Below are 22,841 nucleotides of genomic sequence, written 5' to 3'. Positions count from 1 at the left end.
ATATTCGTTTTTTATTTTTTTATTTAGCTTTATTTTTATTTCAGTGTTGGTTTTAATAATAAGTTACGGTTATATCAGTTAGTTTACAAGGCAACATTTATCTTTTTATTTTAATGAGTTTAAGTTTTTCAGCTAAAATGTATTTTATTCCAGATTCATTTTAGTTACTGATTTTTTAAAATAGTTTTAGTTAAGCATAATTTTTTACTGATATATATTTCTCATAAATTAAAAAAATGAGATTGCTGGTATCTGATGCATGGCAAATTGATTCAGCACTACAATGCGTGTCAAAAATGTATAAAATGGAACAAATTATTCCCATCATGCAAATGGAAATGGGATTTTTTTGCAAGGAAAGGGTCCAAATAATGCCATCTCTTGTGTGCGGCAATTTTAATTAAAGTTGCACACGAAACGTTGGATGCAGCTAAATATCAAATTGTTGGTCATTAAATAATTGTAAATTTAAATAATTTTTAATCATTCATTTTTGACTACAATTAATTGAAGATCAATTTACAGTTGGGAGTAAAACACAAATCGTGAGCTTAGAATTATAAGGTTCTATCTCCGTTTAGGGTAGTTCTGAGATATTGAGCATCAAAGATTTTTACATCCCAGCTGGCAATGGAGAGATGGAATCTTTTTATTTTATGAATAACTACTAACAAAATAATTTTTTTTACAAAAACAACACCACACAGGCATTAATAAACACCTAATGGATCAGATTATGTCAAAAACTCAATTTCAACCAAAAGTGGAGATAGAACCTTATAATTCTAAACTCACGAAATATTGATGGCATGGTTCAAATCGTACTTATCTGACCATTATCAGTTTGAAGCCGTAAATGAAGAGATGTCATACCGATCACAAGTTCAGTATGGAGTACCTCAAGGCTCGGTACTAGGACCATTGCTTTTCACCCTGTACATGCTACACTTGGGAGATATATCATTACGAAGCATGGCGTTAGTTTTCACTGTTACACTTTTAATTGGAACACAACCCAATTCATTTTCAATTACTGCTGGATCCATCTTTCTATCTAATTATTCAGCCATTCTCTATTTATCCAACTATGCATCTATCCATCTATTTACACTATTCACATTACTGTACAGTAATACTGTACATTTGTTTCATAGCTTTTACAGTGTCACTGAAACACAGAAAAACAGCAAGTCATTTTCAATTACTGCCAGACACATACAGTAAAAACACTGAAACCACATATAAAGAATAAAATACCTTTTTAGTATTCCACGTATTGCTTTTACAAAAATTGGATCATGCAAGTAATCACACACAGGCAAATAATACAGATATCTGAAACAAAAACAATGTCTCTCTTCACACTGGCTGATTTCTCTGCACAGAACAGCTGATCTTGAGCCGTTCATTAAATCAGAATTATGATGACCAGGACCAAAGTTTGGACTGTATAGGACAAACAGCAACCAGTCCTATATTCATCACAGTTATATCACATTATTGTCCAATTATTTCCCATCATCTCCCTGCTGCCCTCCTTTCTTTTTTTTCTTCTTTTGTTGCGGCTGTGTTTTGGTTTTCTTAGTGGCCGGCTGATCTTGTGTCTCTTCTCCTCCTTGCTGTTTCCTTTTCTTGTTTTTCTTCTTCTTGTTCTTCTTCTTTCCCTCTCCTGACGCTCCTTCAGGGGTTTCTGTGGAGGCTGGCGTTTCTTTCCCCTCCAGTACCACGGGCTTCTTGCGGTTCTTGCGTTTCTTCGTCTCAGGAAGGAAGCCCTTCTTCTTCTTTGTGTTCTCTTCTGTCTGCTTTTCCTCTACAACTTTCTTCACCTTTTCCATCTTTGGTTTTCTACATAAAGCGAAGGAGCATAGAGACATTGAATACAGGTTCATTATCAGATGGGTGGTACTAGCAATAAATTACTTATTTAAAGACGTATTTGAAATGTACACCACCTATTTGATTATTGTCTATTTTTATTTGTAACATGGACACAAACCAAGAGATGATTATTCATGGCACACAAATGACGTATGATTATGTACACACACACACAAGCATACATATACACATACACATATATATATATATGCGCTCAAAATTATAATCCAAATAAAATGTTAGTAATGTGACTCACAGAATGCCAAATAATTTCATGACGTTCCAGTACGTGTCTTCCAGCTTCCCTGGTTTCTGCAGGATTCCTTCTGCGTTCATGGACTTGAGAATATTCTGAAGGAGCTCCAGGTTAACTTGCATCTTCTGCTCAGAAAGAAACAAAATTCCCTTTTCACTCTCACAGTTCAACTGACGTAAACAAGCACAAGGTTTAGTAAAAACAGTGATTCATTACCTGATGGTGAACGGTTTTGACAAGGTACTGACAGAGCTCCAGCGCCTTCACTATCTTTTCATGAACCGTTTTGTTCTTACATTGTACATTTTCAAAACTCTGGAAGAAAAGGATTATTTTACTGTTAGTAATATGCACATGTTCCCTCAAGAGCACTCAAGGATGTATAGTGTAAAAAAGTATAGTGATTAAGCAACTTTAAATATATTTACTTTGTTGAAAAATAACTGACTGCTAAACAAGCCATTTCCCTTAATGTACTAATTATTTAAACAGTAATTTTAAATAATGCTTGTTATTCAGCAATAAATAAATAAAAAATACCTAAAAAATAATTACACTACCGTTCAAAAGTTTGGGGTCAGTACGTTTTTTTTTAGTTTTAGTTTTTTGAAAAATTACTTTCATTCAGCAAAGAGTCATTATATTTATACAAAATTACAGTAAAGACGTTTACATTATTGATGATGATGATTATCAAAAAATAATTATTGAGCATTAAATCAGCATATTAGAATGATTTCTGAAGAATCATGTGACACTGAAGACTGGAGTAATAATGCGGAAAATACAGCTTTGCATCACAGGAATAAATTACATTTTAAAAATATATTCAAATAGAAAACAGTTATTTTAAATTTTAATAATATTCCACAATATTACAGATTTTGCTGTATTTTTGGTCAAATAAATTCAGCCTTGGTGGGCATAAAAGACTTCTTCCAAAATAATCCTACTGACCCCAGATTTTTGAATGGTGGTTTCACTGGAATTAGTGCAAAGCACTGATCTTTTAGTACCATGGCATACACTCTATACAGATACTCTCAACAGTAAAAACATGTTGCATTTTGAGAAATTCAAGCTAAGAGCTGAAGGAAGCCTTACATTTGCGAGCTGATCCGCAACTTTCTGATGCAGCTCAGTTGTCTGGACATCAGACATCAGGTTCTTCACTTCTTTAGTCTGCAGGGCCTGCAGCACCATGACACATGCCTGACCCTGAAAAAAACATTGAACATATAACAATAAATTATAATTAAATTACCTAGTAAATGATCATACTTCAATATTCTTAGGTTTTTTTTTTTTACCTGCTGATGTTCCCTCAGTCCTCCTGTGATGTTCTCCACAGCTATGTCCAACAGGTTCACACACAACACCTTCAAACATCACAAATGGATCACTTATGAGTTTATGATAGACTATATTTTAAAAAAAATTGAGTGGTGTTTTCCAGTGTAAGATGTTCAATCAACATTTAATTCTTTGAACAATTCCCTTATCAAGTATGAGCAATAGCAATAGTGATGTTTGTTGGTTTTATCAAATCTCAGTAATAATGAGCTGTCTACGTTTAAATAGGGCTGAACAAAATCAAAATATGGCTTATTGTGATTATCATATCATAAAAGCTGTGATTTAAGTAACTAAATACATTTCAATTTCACAGTGAAGCTTGGGTTGCTAATAATGTGCATCTGGGAACGTATTATGTGTCACAATTTCACCAGATTGAAGCTGCTGCCAACTAAGGAAAAGCTTTAAGGCCTCCATGTGGTTTTACGCCAAAATAAAAGCTTGATTTAATATTTGATGCAGAAGTAAGGATATTAATACATAAATATTATGATGGTAATTTTTTCAGTTGTACTGTAAAATAAAATTGTTATTATTATTAAATGCTATTACATTTTTTATTTTATAGCGAAGTTGTATTTTATTTTTTAAAGCAATTTTTTTGTTTAAAATTTGTATTTAAAGGTGCATTGTGTAATATTTGGGAGCATCTGTTGACAGAAATGCAATATCATATACATAACTATGTTTTCAGTGGTGTTTAAAGACCTTACTTAACAAACATTATGTTTTAATTACCTTAAAATGAGCCATTTCTATCTACACACACCGAGGGTCCCCTTACATTGAAATGCGCCGACATGTTTCTACAGTGGCCCTAAACGGACAAACGCGTTTCGTCACTATGTTGTTCTTCGTGCAAAGAAGCTAGCTAAAGTCATTGAATAAAACACTGACTCAATGATGAACAAGTTACAATAATATTCGCAATAACATATCGTTTTACTGAATAATTAAGTAAACCTAATTTCTTAATTTATCTTTGTATAGAAACCTCGTGGATTAACTGGCTACTCTCTGCTGTCTTAGACAAAGACATATTTTCCTGTCGGCCAACGTAACTTCTGCTGGTTGCAATTCGCAACCTCACCACTAGATGCTGCTAAAAATTACACAGTGCACCTTTAATCACAATCATAGTAAAAATCAGCAGTAGGGGGCGTGTCCACTCATGATGGGGAGGAGAGAGAGTGAGCAAGAGGGAGATTTGAAAAAAGACTGTAGAAAGAGAGATGGCTGAGAGACATTACAAAAGAGAAAAGGTCAGAGGAATATCACTGGAAAAAGAAAGGTTATGGATCAGGAATTTATCTGCTATGATAAGAGACACTCTTGCATTGCGAGTTCATGCATTTTGGGGACGGAGCAAGGAAGGGAGGGGTGTGTTTGTTTGAGTTGATTTTAAGTATCAACAGTGTTTCTCAGAACTCGCTAACTGCAACTTTAACCATACAATTGATATTTACTATATAAAAGCGGTTTAGACTCACAGGGAACCTGATGAAGAGGTCGCTGAACATGGCTCCAGTGAAAGGGCTTTTCCTTCTCGTCATGAAAGACGTCAACGCATTCCTGAAGCAAGTTGTGACCCTCTCAACATCCACTTTACCCATAAACTTTGCCTGCAATTAGCACAAAGTTATCTCATCAAGCTCAGTACTTGGAGGTTAGCAACACTGTATCAATTTGAGATTGTAGATTACCTGTGACTGTGCGTTTGTCGAGCCCTGTTCGCCGCTCACAACGCCTCTCAACACCTTCAGCAAGTAAAGAGCAGCACTACAAAACAATATTATTTGAACACATAAATATATTCACAATGAACATAAATGAGAGTTTGTACACTACAGATAGAAGTTTCACCTGCAATATTTGAATAAGCATCAAAATCCAGAAGTCATTACCTGAAGTAGTACAGACACACAGACGAGTCTGTCAGTTTCTGGGCTCGACCAATCAGACGCTCAAACATTTCATGAAGCTCCGCCTCTCGCCCATCAACTTCCCTGCAGTAATACTTGCCACGACAGAGTCGGTTCCTGCCAATCAGAGACAGAGCAACAAGCTATAAGAATTGTATGTAAAATGAGGAAAATAAGCAGAATGTTTTCATGAGCTTTCACTTAAGGAAGCGAATCTCAATATAAAACTGAAATAAAATATAAATATTTTAAGTTGAAGTAAAACTCCCGAAACTAAAAATGAAATCAATTAAAGCTATATACCGGTATATATCATATATAACTCTTTAAGTTGTTTACGTTCATTATTATTGTAATGTTATGTTATGAGCTTTGAGTAGTGGTAGTTTAACGCCGTCTCTCATGGCACTTTGCAGACTCTGCTGTGTGTGTTTTGAAGGAGGCGTGGCTTTGGAGACGCTCTGAAGGGAGGGTGGGATCTAATGCTTTCAAAGCTAGCTATTGCTAGACTCTGAAATTGCCTCTCTTACCTTTAAACTAATTTAAAATGAAAAATGAAAATATGAAAATAAAAGCCAATTCAAAATACAAATAAATACTATAATAGTAAATAATACTAAAACACCACTGCTCACCTGAAGATGTCTGCGGCCTTGCGCAGGTAGTCCTGTTCCTGTTGGCTGGTTTCAGAGCTCATCCCGTTCTCGATCACACTAAGCAGCGGTTCCACCATCCCAAGAACCAGAGCACTGCTTCCCTGTTTGTTCAAGAACATCTCCACCATGTCCAGGACCTGAAAATAACACCCCAAATTACTTAAATTAGCCACTGAGAGACAAAAACCACATATTTTAACAATTTTTTTACATTTTTTTATCGACAAGTCACTAATCGCTGTATGAATGGGCTGGTTTCAGTTTCACCGGTCCTCAATCGGACATTTTTACAGAATGATTTTTAAAAGTTTGAAAGTTTAAAAGCTCAAAAAACACAACAGTCATAAGCCATCCGACTGTATATGGCTGCAGCGGCAGAGGATTTGATGGTTCAAACCTTTAAAAAGTACATCATGCAGTCAGATTAAATTAAATAATTAGAAAATATAAAAAAATATTAAAAAAAATTTAATATATATATATAAAATAAAATAAAGAAAGATAAATAAAGAAAAGGTGTAGTTAAAGTGTAGTTAACTAAACTCAACCTTGCTAATTTATACAGCACTATAAAAAATACATTGCGATAAAATGTTTTAATAATGTACATATGTGTGTGTGTGTGTGTGTGGTCATAATACTATTAAATAGTATTAACTACATAATAGTATTAAAATAAATAAATAGGTACATATAATTTTTTTTAAAGCATAAAACTTTTGTTCTATCAAGCAGAGAAGCAGAGAACTACTACTAAAACAATACACATTTTCAAGACCTATAGATACTAATAGATAAGAATAAGATTAAAATAATCCAGTATATATTGATAAATGTGAGACAGTCACACAGGGCAAGACCTACCTTAATCTTGAAGTCCCGCACAAGGACCTTTTCCTTGCTGATTCTGTCCTTCTCGTCTTTCTTGGCCTGGATCCTATTCTTCTGCTCCAGGAAGAGAGAAGACAGGCTTCCGTCCAGCTTCATCATCGCCGCATCATCAAGATCCTCATCATCACTGCGATCCTCTTCAGTGGCCTAAACGAGAACAGAGCATCTCCACACATGTAGTTATTTTTGTTTAAATTGTGAATGAGTTATATAAAACAGCGCTCTCTGCTCACTTTCTCCCTTTATAATCACTGCCTAAGCTCTGCACATATGCAGAACCTCGCTTTATGATCACTGAAGTTGCCTACACTGTGCAATGCGTTCTGAGCAATACTGAGTGGATGCGCCACTGAATAACTTAAACACCTCTGATTGGTCAATGCGTTCCCCGCTCAACAGACATGTCTGTGATTGGCTGCAATGTTAAAAATGTTGTAAATAGAAACTTTTGACGCTCTTCACAGAGCGCTCACACACACTGGATTACTTTCTTCATAAACTAAGCTTTAAATACACAATATTATAAAATTATCATCAGAAAAGATATTGAAAATGTATTTATTTGTTCATACCAGAGCATTCTGACCCTGCAGAACCTTCATCAACTCCAATCGGAAGTTCTGATCAACCTCTCCTCCTTCCTCCATGGCTTCATCCTCATCATCATCATCATCTTCATCATCATCATCTGAGGAATCAGAACCCTCTTCATCCTGATGTAATTTTAAAAAGAGAGGCAAGAACATTTTTTAATATGCCGATTTATTTGGTTTGATGCGATAAATATTCATGTTGATCAGTCTCACCTCCTCTTCCTCTTCATCTTCCTCTTCATTGTCATCTAGCTCTTCCTCATCTTTTTGTTTTCTCTTTTTGTCTTTCTCATCAGTAACCACAACACCACTTTCATCCTCATCCTTGCCGGGGTCCAGAACCTAAAAATCAACAAGAAATCGAAACAGACCCCATTTACTTTCTTAATAAATTCTCTTCATCTTATTCTGCACAAATAATCACATGTACATTATTTCAAAAGGAAAAAACACACACACGTTGATGGGGAAATGTAGAATTAAACACAGGATCTTAACATCCACGATCCAATCAAATCCTTTTAAAGTAAAGCCCCGCCCTACACTATTTCCTGAAGAATGTTCGCTCAGAAATACATCACATTATGGAAGCTAAACGCATTGTGGGTCAAATTAAAGGTGTAAAGTTATGAAAACTGTCTGTTTTTTATAAATTATACTAGCTAGCAAAGACAATGAAGAAGCTCTTTTAAAGCTCACATTAACAGAATCTGTAAGTAAACTACAATTAAAACAAACTATTTAAAAAATGGCTCACACTTTAGTTTAGGGTCCAATTCTCACTATTAACTACGACTTTTGCCTCAAACTCCTAATTACTGCTTATTAATAGTTAGTAAGGCAGTTGTTAAGTTTAGGTATTGGATGACATTAAAGTGATAGTTCACTCAAATTAAAATTCTGTCATCATTTATTCTCTCATTTTGTTCTAAACCTGTACGAGGCTCCTGTTGAACACAAAAGATGATATTTTTATAATTGTTGGTAATCAAACAGTTGACGGTAGACACTGACTTCCATAGTATTTTTTTTTTCCTACAATGGAAGTCAATGACTACCTTTACCAACATTGTTGATTACCAACATTCTTTAAAATATCTTAAGAAACTTAAGGTAACTTAAAGAAACTCAAGGTAACTTAAAGAAACTCATACAGGTTTTGAATTTTTAGGTGAACTCTCCCTTTAAGGGATGTAGAATATGGTCATGCAGAATAAGGCAGAATAATAATATGTGCTTTATACTTACTAATAAACAGCCAATATTCTAGTAACATGCATGCTAATAAGCAACTACTTCATAGGGAGAATAGGACCCTAAACTAAAGTGTTATCAAAAAGTGTTTTCGCAAATTTAAATAAAGATGAAATAAAATATAAATATTAAATGAAAAACTTTTTTAAAGATAAATGTCGCCTTGGCAACTAACTTAAATACATTTTTTTTTTAAAGTACTAAAATTAAATTAATAAAGCTAAAACTGAAAAAATATAAAGTAAAAAGAAAAAAAAGAATAAAATGTCAAAACCACATAAAAAAAATAAAAAGCTAAGTTCAAAAATTCTAAATATTAATACTATAATAGTATATAATACAACAGTAAAAAAGCACTGTTCATTGGTCAATAGTCTCTTACGTTCAGGATGGAGCTGAGAGCTCCTTGGGTGAGGTGAGGGCAGATACGGTTAAACACAGCTTTACACACACAACGAATGAGTCGACTGGGCTGAGACAGGAGTGACAACAGGATCTCAACAACCACCTCCACCCAGTGCGGCTCCTCGTCTGAGCCCTTGCCATCTGTAACACAGACACACACCATTAGTGCATAAACACAACATGCACAATGAACAAGCGAATTATGGATCACAAAACAATAACAGAAGCCGAAACAATGGCCGTATTTCATTAAATCCATTAACATCATTGAACCGCTCCAACTTACTCGCTTTCTTCTTTTTGGATTTCTTAGCTTGAGCTTTCTCCATGCAAGTCCGCAAATCATTCAACAGTTCCAAACTTTCTTCTGGAGCCTGGAGCGAGGAAAGAACATCAACACTTCTGTCAAGATCACAAAATATAGGCAGTAAAACAGTCTTCAGAACTTTCTGAAATCAGTCCACAGTCGTTCTGTTTGGTTTATCTGGAACAGGAATGTAAAGCACATGATCTTTTATTGTACTCAATATCCAAATGCAATTTTCAAGCAGCAAAATTAATATGTATTAACAAAAAGAGCTTCCCATGCACAACAAGGATATAGAAAATAATTAACAGATGAATAAATAATTAATAAAGTGGCCGCTTGACAGTGTCAGTTGCGTAGCTTTTATATTTTATTGCTTATATAAATATTTTATTTGTTTACCAGCATACCGCGTGACAATTAATCGACATCAGAGAAACATGAACGTGAAAGTGTTGTTAAATTGTTAAATGTGAACGAAAAAATCTCAGAGGAATTAAAAAAATATATTGGTGACAAAAGTTTGGGAACTCCTGATCAAATACACCAGGCATTTTTTAAGCCAGAAAGATCCAAACCTTGAACATCTGAATCCCAACGAGAAGGAAGAGGTGCTGGAACGCTGTGTGTTCAGGTGAAGAAGACTTCTTTGCTTTTTTCCTCAAGGCTTCCACTGATTCCAGCATACTGAAAACACACACACACAGACATAACACAAAATCACTACAAGCACCTCACTTTTGTTTGCATTTAAACAGTCATATTGTGAAAAACAGCTTTTTTTCTTTATATTATAAGTAGTGTTTTGTAGGACATGTCACCTGTCCCAGCCCCGTCTCTGCTCTGAACTGAAGGTCTGAACGCTCTGAACGTTTTTGCTCTGGTTGAGGAGCATAGCGGCGTACTGCACCAGACAGTAAATCCACATGGTTCCGTCTGCTTTAACACCCAGATTCCTCCTGGGGTTCAGTCCCTCCACCTCAGGCGAATCTCCTAACACAGCCATTGTGTTCAGGCCCTGCAGAAGACTGGAGGAGATAGAGTATATATACATTCATTTCATTTAAAGGTGCAGTATGTAATGAACACACTGAAAAAATAAAAATAAATACTGTCTCTGTAGACAGCCCAGGCTCTTTAATATGCCTCTGGGAATAGAGCCGTTTAGATGGATGGTGATGATCTTTTTTTATTTATTAAACATGCTATGGTGTTTTTATGCTTTACTACGGTAAAAAAAAAAAAGCTCTTTATGACGACTTATTTTTAATTTCCCAAATTTTATTTAATTCTAATATTGCCTTTTTATTGGTTATCATCAGCCATAATTACTGGCATCAGCAAATCGCTAATTTGGAACAAGACTAACATAGCCAGTGATGCATAACATGGGAATAGTTCTAGACAATTAAACATGTATGGTGTGGCGGTGAGAACAGAACTCAGTGACAGTGTAAAGCTGTGTTTAACCGTATCTGCCCTCACCTCACCCTGCAGAAGACTGGAGGAGATAGAGTATATATACATTCATTTCATTTAAAGGTGCAGTATGTAATACAGACAGCTAGTGGTTGAACTGGGTACTGCAGTCGAAATTCTAAATATTGGAAAAAGTTGTTTCTCCCGCACATCCACCTCAGACTCGACGCTCAAGCATTTAGCCAGATTGAGGACATGCAACAGGAACAAGAACATTGAAGGTGACGCAAACCGTAAACTGATTTATCAGCATTTTAAAGGTGCTCTAAGCGATGTCACACGTTTTTAAGCCGAATTTTGTTTTTGTCGCATACAGCAAACATCTCCTCATTATCCGCTAGCTGCCTGTCCCCTGAACACACTGAAAAAATAAAAATAAATACTGTCTCTGTAGACAGCCCAGGCTCCACAAACAAAAACAGAAACAAACTGGGCCAACCTGCACCACGAAACATAACAAACAGTGTTCCAGCCAATAACCGACAAGAATGATTTGGGGGATGGGGGGTTAGCGCGCATGCACATGAAGGAGGGTGTGGGGAGTGGAGGAGAGAGAAGTATGAACAGAGAAGTTAGCTAGAGGAGAGATGTCCTAGAATAAAATTGTATATTCTCTTGAATTTTGATATGGCCGATACACGACCAAAGAGATGACGTTCCGATGAATAAATAACAAAGAATAGGGAAAAGGAGAAGGAACGCGATAAGTCCCGAATTTACATCGGAAAAGCCTGTTTCAGGAAGCACGGAAGGGAGGGGGAGGGGACGGGATGAGGAGGAGGGAGGGTCGAGCTAGCCTCCGTTTTGTTTGACAATACTTCGAACGTCAACAAGAAGTGACGTCACCCAAATTCGCTTAGAGCACCTTTAATATGCCTCTGGGAATAGAGCCGTTTAGATGGATGGTGATGATCTTTTTTTATTTATTAAACATGCTATGGTGTTTTTATGCTTTACTACGGTAAAAAAAAAAAAGCTCTTTATGACGACTTATTTTTAATTTCCCAAATTTTATTTAATTCTAATATTGCCTTTTTATTGGTTATCATCAGCCATAATTACTGGCATAGGAAATCGCTAATTTGGAACAAGACTAACATAGCCAGTGATGCATAACATGGGAATAGTTCTAGACAATTAAACATGTATGGTGTGGCGGTGAGAACAGAACTCAGACCTGTAGAAGGCCGCAGAGAGGGTGGCTCGGGTTTGTTGATCTATGGGCACTGAAAAGGCCTGCGCTGTCTCAGGGACTTCTGGGGTGGGTTTCTTCACATCAAAGAAGCCGTGGAAGAAAATAAACCTACAGGAGAAAGATAAAACATCACAATAACCATCCATTCATATCAGTATACATGCCAGGTAGAGACCATAGGCCTTTTTCACGTAAGTTAGAACGCACATCCGGTTCAGCGTTTGTTGTGTAAAGCGACTTCCGGTGAAAAAGAGTCAGACGCGCTAACGTTACTCTTCACACAACTTCCCTGAAGAATCTACCGGCAATTACATCAGCGGATGTTTTTTGACTTGTCGAGCTTCTCCGCACTCAAAACAAAACAAATCTTTATTGTAATAGTCATTTTAGATCATTTTAAGACTTTGTTTATCTTAATTTTATTACTGCAGTTGTGGCAGCTTATTTGGAGAAATAAAGTATGGTGATATCTTCCTTGAACAGTAGCCTAATTTAATTTGTGTCAACATTAACTAAAATGATATTATGACTTGAAAGAGAAAGGACATAAATGTAAAGGCTTCAATAATAGATTTAATAAAATATGACGGGAAAGTAACTTCGTAATTTGTTTTCAGAAATGCATAAACATACCTGGAAGAGGAGACTGCATATAGTCATGATCTGCTCCAGCGCTGTTACCTCACTAACTATTTTGTCGTCTTGGGTGTCGTCAGAGTAGGCTACGGTGCCACATTGCTGCCACATATTATTTCCGCTATTGATATAGGCTATATCAATTTTATGTAGCCTACAAAATATGCCTTTATCCACATAAAATTGATATAGCCTAAGCCTTTCATGTCTATCATACATCTACGTTCAAAAAGCTGATATAGCAGCCCCCAATGGACATGTTAAAAGATCAAATTCTGTACACACCTTATTACTAAACCATACTATCCAACAAGCAGATGAGTCCAGAATATGAACGCAACGCACACGTTAAGCGTTTTCCTCCCATAGAAACCCTTTATTATAAAGAAAAATCTTAACGTGGCTTATGGGAGGATGGAATTGCAGTGCACAACAAATCCTTTAAATGGTATTCAATGCAAAACAAAAAATGAAAATATATAAGTAGCCTATAAAATAAACAAATAATTGTGGCATTAATTAGCCCACAAACAATATTTATTTTAAAGCCTAAACGAATTTATTTAAAGAAAAACACCAGCTTTCTCTAGTGTTGTGTTTCAGCCGCCCACTGGCACAGCGCTTACTCGTCGTAGAAAATGTATGATTTAATTTGTTAAACATGAAGAGGACTTATCCGTCTGGCATGGCCGCTCGCCCTAACGTTAACCTATAAATGTTCGCTATTATTAAGCACATATCCAGGTGTTTGTGCGGAGTGTGGAGCGCGCACTGCATGACATGGACGCGCCGGTGCCATCACTCGCATTTTCCTATCAACAGTGGAAACAACTTAAAATACTCCATTTCTGGTCATACAGAAAATAATAATACATCAGTCGCAACTACTTTTATTTGTGTAAACTCACAACAACAAGAAAACGTTGTGCATTTGTAAAATAAAAGAAACAGGACGCGCTTTCATGATCTCTGTGAATTGGAGCGTATCTCAAAAATGAACTGAAAAAACAGCGTATCACTAGCCTCACAGACATGAGAAATATATCTATAAAACTTGAAATGTTCACCAACGAAAAAAATCCAATGGAAAGCCAATACGTACGGTACTATCTGATGATGTAATCCTGTCCGATGAAAGGTGCATCTACTTTACAGCGGAGATGTTTGCAGTCGACACTGATTTAGAAAACACTCGTTTATTAATAAACAATTAAAATGCTTTGTTATTTTTTCAGACAAATCTATTATCATTAGCCTACTTTTGCCGGTGCTTTGCGGCAAGTTTTATGTATGCGCTTGAGCGCGGAATATATAGGCTATACCAAGGATTGAATATAAATGTGCGATTAGTAATTGCTTAAATGAATGACTACTAGTCTAGAAAAAATCTTTAGTCTATGGCAACTCTTATCAGTAGTCTACATTTAATAGTTGACATTAATTAGTAATTAGTATCCAGCTCTTTACATACATTAGTTGAGTTGGCATAGTTAATGAACTAATAAAATAAAGTATTTCAATATAGCATTGCTTATTCCACCACAATTCCAAAGGATTGTTTATAAGGTGACAATCCGTTATACATTTGAAGATTGTAGGCTGTATAGGCTATCTTGAAGATTTTTGTGTCGTCTCTTATAAAGACGAAAATTGACATTTCGTTAATAAAAAATAAGAACACAATGTAAAAAATAAACATTGTTCTGTTAGATGTGTTTTGACTAGGCTACTTGTTTAATTTAACTTGTTTAATACTTATTAATTAATTAGTAAATATTAATTTAATTATATCTCTAGGTATTGAAGATAGCCTATTAACAAAAAATAAATCTTATAGTATATTATATTTTAAAAAATGTGTACTGCCAGTAGCGGCAGTGTAATTAGCGTCGGCTACAAACAAATGTGATACTTATAGGGATCTTAAACGTCGGGACTTCTACGTGTCAAATAGCATGCATCCACTTCTTTGTCAGACAGTCATTGCTTGGAAAAGCATTAACTCAAATATGGTTGTCACTGCTTATTATTTGTGCAATGAGGGATGCTACAGTTACACCTCGATGTTGCTTCAGCCATTGTTGTTTCGACCGGAAGTCGCTTTACACAACAAACGCTGAACCGGATGTGCGTTCTAACTTCCGTGAAAAAGGCCTATTGGTGAAATATTAATATAAAATAGAAATATACCTAGCCATTTTCATGACGAGATCCTCCTGCTTCTTAATCTGATGGTTTTCCACAATGAAAGTGAGGCGTGGAATGATCCATTTACGAAACCTGGCAACACAGCTGTCACTCCTAGAGCACGAGGTAAAATAGAAGAGATATGAAACTGACATAAGGAAAATGCCTGAACGGTGACAAAAAATAAATAAATTACCCTTGAATTGAAAATGAACATTGATACAAAAATTATCAAATAATTGTTAAAACAAATAATTTCACTTCATTTATTTATTTAATAATAACAACAATAATAAATATATACTATTTTAAACAAATAAAAACTATTATTACTGTTATTAATTATAATATTTTTATTTGATAAATTTAACTAAAACAAACTATTAAAATTGGTTTCTGTTAATTGAAATAAAATACAAAATAAGATTTTTAAAAATTACTAACACGGCGACTGAAGTACTAAAACTGAAATGTAGTAGAAATATTAAATAAACTAATTAAAATATCAAAAGCACAACAAAACTACTAAAACTAAAATAAAAGCTGAAAAAAAATCAAAATATAAGCTAATTCAAAATATGAATAAAACTATAATAGTATATAAATAATACTCAAATAAAACCAACCCTAGTGAAAAACTTTGTCGAAGTTAATACTTTCCCCCCCGAAGCTTCTAATCTTAATTCTTGTAAAACACAATGTAAACTCACTCTGGTCCAGACTCTTGGCTTCCTTTCTGTCTGCGGGTGCTGAAGTCCAGACAATTCTCCAGCTGTGGCTTGCAGAACGCCTCCATCAGCCACTCCACGTACTTCTCCAGCGCCGACGGAACCACGTGCTCCAGAACCTTCCAGTAGGACGGGACCACTGGGTAGCCCTGGTTGGTGAGCTGGGTGAAGCTGAGCATCACTGTGAGCTGTTTGTCAGCGTCAGGGCAGCCCTGCATGAACTCGCTCACGTACTTCTCCATTTCTGGAGCAAACTTGAATCGGTCTGGCAACTGAAGGGAGAGACGAGCAATTAACATACAATCTGATGACACAAGGAATGGAACACAAGCTTATTATAGAGCTGGATGATTAATCGTTAAAAGCTTGAACTCTTGATTCAAACACCCACGTTATCTTATTCCTAAATGACAACGGTGTCTAGATTCAAATCTGTACGCAAAAAATTTAAAGGAAAAACGTTTCCATTTTTAGTACATTGTTGCCGTTTAAACATACCCTAAGATTGCATCAATTACATCATTACACCAGTAGGTGGTGACAAGTAACTGTTACATTTTTTTTATTTGTCATCGAATGTGAAGTGAGGTCTTTATGAGCGAGTCACTGAATCATTTATTCAATTGATTTAAAAAATCTACTGATCTACTGATTATCCAAAAATAATGGATGCTATCATTGTCATCAATCACATGAAACATATACATAACCAAACATAAAGACAGACCTGTGCGGACAGTATGTGTTCACCGTAATGTCTCATCACATCACCGGACAACACAAACTCAAGCTGAGGGATCGACAGCAGCGGCAAGGATGCGGCCAGCAACCGGAAACTCAAATAACTGACAGATAGAGAGACAAAGACACTATTATTTAAGCCAATTCAATTATTTAACTTAAAATAAATAAAATAGACTACATTTTAAATAAATAAAATGAATCAACAATTAATCAATCTATCAATCAATATATATATATATAACTACATTTTAAATAAATAAACAAATAAAATGGACTACATTTTAAATAAATAAAATTTATCAACAATTAATCAATCAATCAATCAATCAATCAATCAATCTATCTATCTATCTATCTATCTATCTATCTATCTATCTATCTATCTAACCCAGATGAACAATTTCTGCTAACTTAAAGGGATATTTCATCGCTGGAAAGATGAATGTGTATTTAAATTGGTTCATTTATGTAGTAGAAATGTGAAATTATTTTAGAAGTGCCTTCTAGACTGAGAAAAGCCAGAAAATGTATGTTTGGCTCATGTGGATGAAAGACAACAACTCCCAGAATGCACTTGCTTGGCTGCCCTCTCCTAAGCCACGCCTACCGGTTACAGAGGGCAGTATCGGAAGAAATCATACAACTAGGCTACTAGTTGACTCTAAACTGAAAAGACGGCGTTTTAATGTGAGATCCCTCTATGGGCGGGTTGAACACATGCGGAACGAGCTTTAAGATCTTGAAAACATTCTAGGCTGTGTTTCCAAAAAGCATCATAAGCCGAAGTTGATCGTAGAGGCCATTAGTGGCAATTGTTCTACGATCATTTCAGGCTTATAATGCTTTTGGGAAACGCAGCCCTACACATTTACATTAAAAAAGGATGCATTTTCAATATCAATATGTGTCATAATTACGTGCAAAATAACCTTTCATCACATGAAGTGAGGCGTGTCCAAATCTGGCCGCATATTAAACAAACTAAAACTAGCAGGTTAAGGTTTGACTACACATGTAAAACTCACTGTGTGGGTCCAGGCATCTCTGACATCATGCCTCTGATGATGGCATCAGTCCAGAACATCTCGAAGTTGTCCTCTCGCAGAGACGCCTGCAGCAAATCCAAAGCGACCGGGGGCAGAATGTTCTCCTTCTTCACAGAGCGAGCGGCCATCTTTAAAACCTCCACTAACCTGGGAGCGCAAATCAACAATATTAACACAACAAGAAAGCACACAAAATACGAGCGTGTTTTCAACCTACCATGTGTAAAACAACATTTTAGCTCTTTCAAATAGAGTCAACACAAAACAATTAAACCACATCTTAAAGATCTAATTTAATTAAATGAGTAAATAATGTATGTGGATATGTGTATCAAAATTGTACAGGTACACATGTGTGTGTATATATATATATATATATATATATATTTTTTTTTTTTTTTTTTTTTTTATTGCTCGAAATAAACTTCAATCAATCAATAAAATAAAATAAATTGAAACAATCAACTTTTTTTTTTTTTTGCACATTTAAAAATCTCTGAAAGCAAAGGCAAAACAACACATAGAGAAAGAAAGCAGAAAAGGAGAGTTCGACACACTCACTTGGGCATGTTCTCTTTAGTGATGACTGTTGTGGTTCCCAATATTTTCTTGAGTTTTTTGGGCTTGAGCACCGATGGGAACTTGTGCAGGGCCACTAGGAGGAGCTCCAGCTGCTCGGGGGTTTGGAGGGCAGAGGTCAGGTCCGCCTGCAGGGCGCTCAAGAGCACCTCTTCAAACACGTCCTTCGATGTCTAAACAACAAAACACAATGCAAATTAAACATTACATGTAACATATAAATTTTATTATTAGTGTATTAATACTAGTATTAGTATTAACATTTCTATATTAATTTATATAATAATAATACTTTTTATAATTACTGTTTTCAATATTTTAATATGCTTTTAACAGCTTTCCTGTTGCTCAAACAGTAGAGCGTTGGCGCTTGCAACGCAAAGGTCATGGGTTCGATTCCCAGGGAAAGCAAAAACCGTGTACCTTGAAATGCAAAATACGTCGCTTTGGATAAAAGTGTCTGACAAATGCATAAATGTAAAGGTAATATGAATATTATTTCAAATAATATTATAATTATAAGTGTATTATTAATGCTATAGATATTTGTACTGCTATTGGGGAGCCCATAAACAGTTGCACAGATACACTTCTTTCTTCATGGCAAATTTATTCAAACATACATATATAATTAACAGTAAATAAGCTCTTCTCTAGTGTTTTTAATAGCTAACGGAACTGTGGACACTGGATGACTTCCCTAAGGTATGTGCAACATTAAGTGATATTGTGCACAAGCCGTTTTATTGACGTCTTTCCGCAGCTGAAACACAGATTGAGTGATTGCATGAGACATGATATGGATTTCGGTGAGTTTTACTGTATCTTTCAACATACTTTCTGATATTCATGTATGTTTTTCCAGATATGACTTGTATTAAAGTGCAGTTGCTGTTTGAACTGAGGCGCTACAGCGATCTGTCACGTCACATCTAAGAGCGTCAACCCGCCATTTACTTAAATGGACAGAATTTGAAAGCTGAGACTTTATTTCTTATCAGAAGTAACAGAGCACAAAGTTCTTTGCGATTACTGGATGAGAGACTCGCTACAAATAACGGGAGCTTTAATCGACCGATACATCGGTGCATCTCTAATTATGATTAGGATTACTTTAATGATGTCTTGACTACCTTTCTGGGCCTTAAAAGTGGTAGTTGCGTAGCTGACAAAGGAGGGACAGAAATCTCTCCGAATTCATTAAAAGAACTTCATTTGTGTTCCGAAGATGAACGAAAGTCTTACGGGTTTGGAACGACATGAGAGTGTGTAAATGATGACAGAATGTCATTAATCACCTCTGACAGGATGTCCACCATGGTTTTTCTGGGCAGGTCTTTCAGGTGTTCTCTGTACTGGGACAGACTCTGGAGGAGCTGGACACACTCCAGCATGACCTGCGGCTCCTGAGAGGTGATGAGAGAGACAGAAAGAGATCATGAACACAAATGAGTGTTTATATGCATCCCAAACGCCATCATAAATAATACGCAAATTAAGAATTATGCGATGTAACACAATCCTCAGCGTCTCTTACCTTATGCAGACGTGTGGACTGAGACAGGGCGAGCACCCCGAAGAAATTCCCAAATGCTGCATTTCTGATGAATTTCTGGTAAAAGAATCAAAGCACGATAAGATCGGTGATCGTGAATATGATAGATTGATGATTAAGATAATAAAATATGAACTAATGAGGGTTAAACGCTAAAATAAAACTCACCTTTTTGGCTGTCTGCAGATTGTGCTTTTCTTTGACACAGTCTAGTGTGGATTTCAGCGAGATCTCCTCAAATACACTCAGCAGCTTCAGACAAGAAACAATAACAGTCCATTACATAACTAATGACTTCTATATAAGGAAAAACATGAAGATAAAACTTGAATGGCTAAAAATACCTGAGCGAGAGCCACACTGTATCCTGATCGAGCATCTTCTCTTGTGTGAGAAAGACCATCCACTAGTCTCTTCAGTGAATACTTCAACTCATCCGCCTAGGAGAAAGTACAGAACAGAAACACGCATGGTCATTTGATCTGTTTTGCATTCTTCAACTAGGAGCACTTTTGAAAACATGTGGATAACGGATGGATGGATGATTTTAAATTGATAATTGGCAATTTTAATTGATAAGATAAACAGATGGGTGGATTTTAGATAGAAAGATGGATAGATTTTAGATAGATGGATGGATGATAGATAAGCTAGATGGATTTTAGATAGAAGGATAGATGGATGGATGGATGGAATGATTTTAGATAGATAGATAGATAGATAGATAGTATAGATAGATAGAGAGTAAAACACTTAACATAATAGATAAGTCTTCATATTTGTCAGAGGAACAAACTAAAAACACAACACTCTAAATAATGGGAAAATGTGGTCAATTAAAACTGTGAAACTCGATTTTTTTCCCCCTCTTTCTCTTTAAATCATCTTGTCTGGAGTATGTGGATATTAAAGTTTACATAAATTAAAAAATCCCCTATATACAACAGCCCCATGAAACCCACGTGTTTACGTCAACAACCAAACCAAACCAAACCAAACCAAACCAGAACACAGTATTCAGGTAATGACAGCTTATTACATCGGGTGATAAAACAGCACTAACTCTAGCTAAGAACAATATTGATTAACAGTGATCAGCCAATATGAATATGATGACTTCATACCTTCTCGCTCTGCTTCAGGTGTTCAATCAGATCCTCTATCGCTTTGAGACGGATGTCTCGCTCGGGTTTCGCGATGTCCCAGAAATAATCCAGAAACTGTCGGTTCTGATTGAGAATGCCTTTAGCATCGGTAACTTTGGGTCGCACGGTGGTTTTCTCGATCTCTCCCATCTCTCCCTGCATCACTGCAACCATCATGAGAGTGTGGCGCACACGTGTGGGGAGGTCGCAAAGACGTTTTCTTCCGGGGTTAACTTCTGCGCTGTGAATTCAAAATAAAAGTCTCAAACCAGAAATCGAACAAATAAAAGCTTTATTCTCCCAAACTAAATAATAAAGGTCAGGAATCGAAAACCTTTGTTATTAAATAATTTTGATTCTTTATAACGTTATTTTTTATAATTATTATATTTTTTTATTTAAAAATAATTTACTTAATACCACAAAAGCATGTCTTTAAAACAGAGCAGTTTTTTATGATATATTACCAATATAACTTAAAGTTAAAAATGAATATGTAATATAATGTAATATGGTATTTTGTTCTTGTTTCTGTTGTTATTTCATTTGGATGTATGATAACGTGTTTACGTTGTCAGTCTGCAATGAAATTCTTATGGACAACTGCCTTATTTATGTATGTATTTATGTATGTATTCAGTTATTTATTTTTACAAAAGTTTGGATACAGTAATATTATACATTAAAAAATGTAACCAATTGTAATATCTTTATATAATATCATTTTAAATAAGATAAATTACATAACTTCTGCCTAATTTTGTAAATAATTTTATTATCACTATTATTGTATCTTAAAATAAATATAGATTTATAATAAATATATATTATATATTTATATGTAGATTAAATATTTTTAATCTACATATAAATATATAATATATATTTATTATAATAATATTATGTTTTAATACATAAAATATTTTATATATTTTAATCTATAAATATATAAAATATATCTATACATTTGAATACATCTAAAAAAAAAACATGTCAAACTGTTAATCCACTTAAAAATCATTATAGCCTTTTCTTTAAATTTCCATTAATGACTGCTGACAGATGATAACCTTTTATGTCAACCTTTTGGATGATGAGTGATGACAGCAGGAGTGATTCAGAGAACCTCACACACACTCTGCCCAGACTGAAGCAGCACGACAGTCACTAATAAGGAAGGGCCCGGACCCCTATAAACCAGGCCTGACCCCCATAAGGCTTCAACGGGCCACGGCGGCCTCTCCACCCGAGTCACTGGGAAGAAACCATTAACACCCCGTGTGTCAGAGTCGGCCGCTCAACATAAGCATTCATTAGAAGACTCGCCCCAAGTCTTTTTCCACTTGTTTCTTCAAGCTGGATCACATTATTTGAGTGAGCGCCTTTCGCGCCCCCAATTATCCAGAACTATTTAGATAAAAGATAGCAGGATTTAGTTCCCGTTACTGAATGTTTTTATCTGTACAGGAAACGGAACAACTGCTTTTGTAAGTGGAGGCAATAGGTGTGAAACTAAACAAATGATTTGTTGGAGACAAGGAGCGAGTGGAAAATGTAATGGTTAGTGTGTTTAACTTTGTTTTGTATGTGTCAGTTAAGCCAATCTTCTCTCTGGGCTGTTGTACAAGTGTTGTAAGTGTTATAAGTGTTGTTGTGTCCAAACAGCATCCGCAACGGTAATGATTTCCAAGTGTTATAACGGGAAATTCAATCACCCCACTGCATATCTTTACCATTAATGGATACATTATTATAATAAAAAAATAAATAAAAATAAATCCCTCTCTCTCATTGCTGTGTATGATTTAAATGTACAATATTTATAGATTGCATTGATATTTTAGTATTATTTACATACTATTTCACTTTTATATTTCAGTTTTTTATTGTAGGTTTAGTTTAATTTTTAGTCATTTAAGACAATTGTATGTGTCTTGTATGTGCTTCTGTCATTTTGATTAATTTGTCATTTTTTATTAATTAATGTAATTTATTACTTAATGTGAATTGTATTTATGTCATTTTTTAG

At 35.3% G+C, this 22,841-nt stretch overlaps 1 protein-coding gene across 1 annotated transcript; it reads right to left on the bottom strand.

Moving 5' to 3' along the window:
- Positions 1–1,242: 1,242 nt before the first annotated feature.
- mybbp1a (MYB binding protein (P160) 1a) lies at positions 1,243–21,028 on the bottom strand. Its single transcript, XM_082168726.1, has 27 exons — positions 20,792–21,028; positions 20,012–20,107; positions 19,836–19,919; positions 19,650–19,724; positions 19,411–19,518; positions 18,095–18,285; positions 17,513–17,680; positions 16,471–16,588; positions 15,726–16,015; positions 15,019–15,129; positions 12,175–12,300; positions 10,340–10,546; positions 10,097–10,205; positions 9,498–9,585; positions 9,189–9,352; positions 7,766–7,894; positions 7,532–7,672; positions 6,933–7,106; positions 6,048–6,205; positions 5,395–5,529; positions 5,194–5,269; positions 4,981–5,112; positions 3,445–3,513; positions 3,239–3,352; positions 2,351–2,449; positions 2,135–2,259; positions 1,243–1,845 (listed from the first exon to the last, which is right to left on the bottom strand). The coding sequence occupies exons 1-27, from the start codon at positions 20,987–20,989 to the stop codon at positions 1,509–1,511; spliced, it is 3,822 nt and encodes a 1,273-aa protein (XP_082024852.1). The 5' UTR covers positions 20,990–21,028; the 3' UTR covers positions 1,243–1,508.
- Positions 21,029–22,841: the final 1,813 nt, after the last annotated feature.

The sequence above is a fragment of the Leuciscus leuciscus genome (genome assembly GCF_965113295.1).
Source record: "Leuciscus leuciscus genome assembly, chromosome: 5".
NCBI lineage: Eukaryota > Metazoa > Chordata > Actinopteri > Cypriniformes > Leuciscidae > Leuciscus > Leuciscus leuciscus.
The sequence above is the reverse complement of the archived record's forward strand: the minus strand, read 5'-3'. Positions and strand labels throughout refer to the sequence as shown.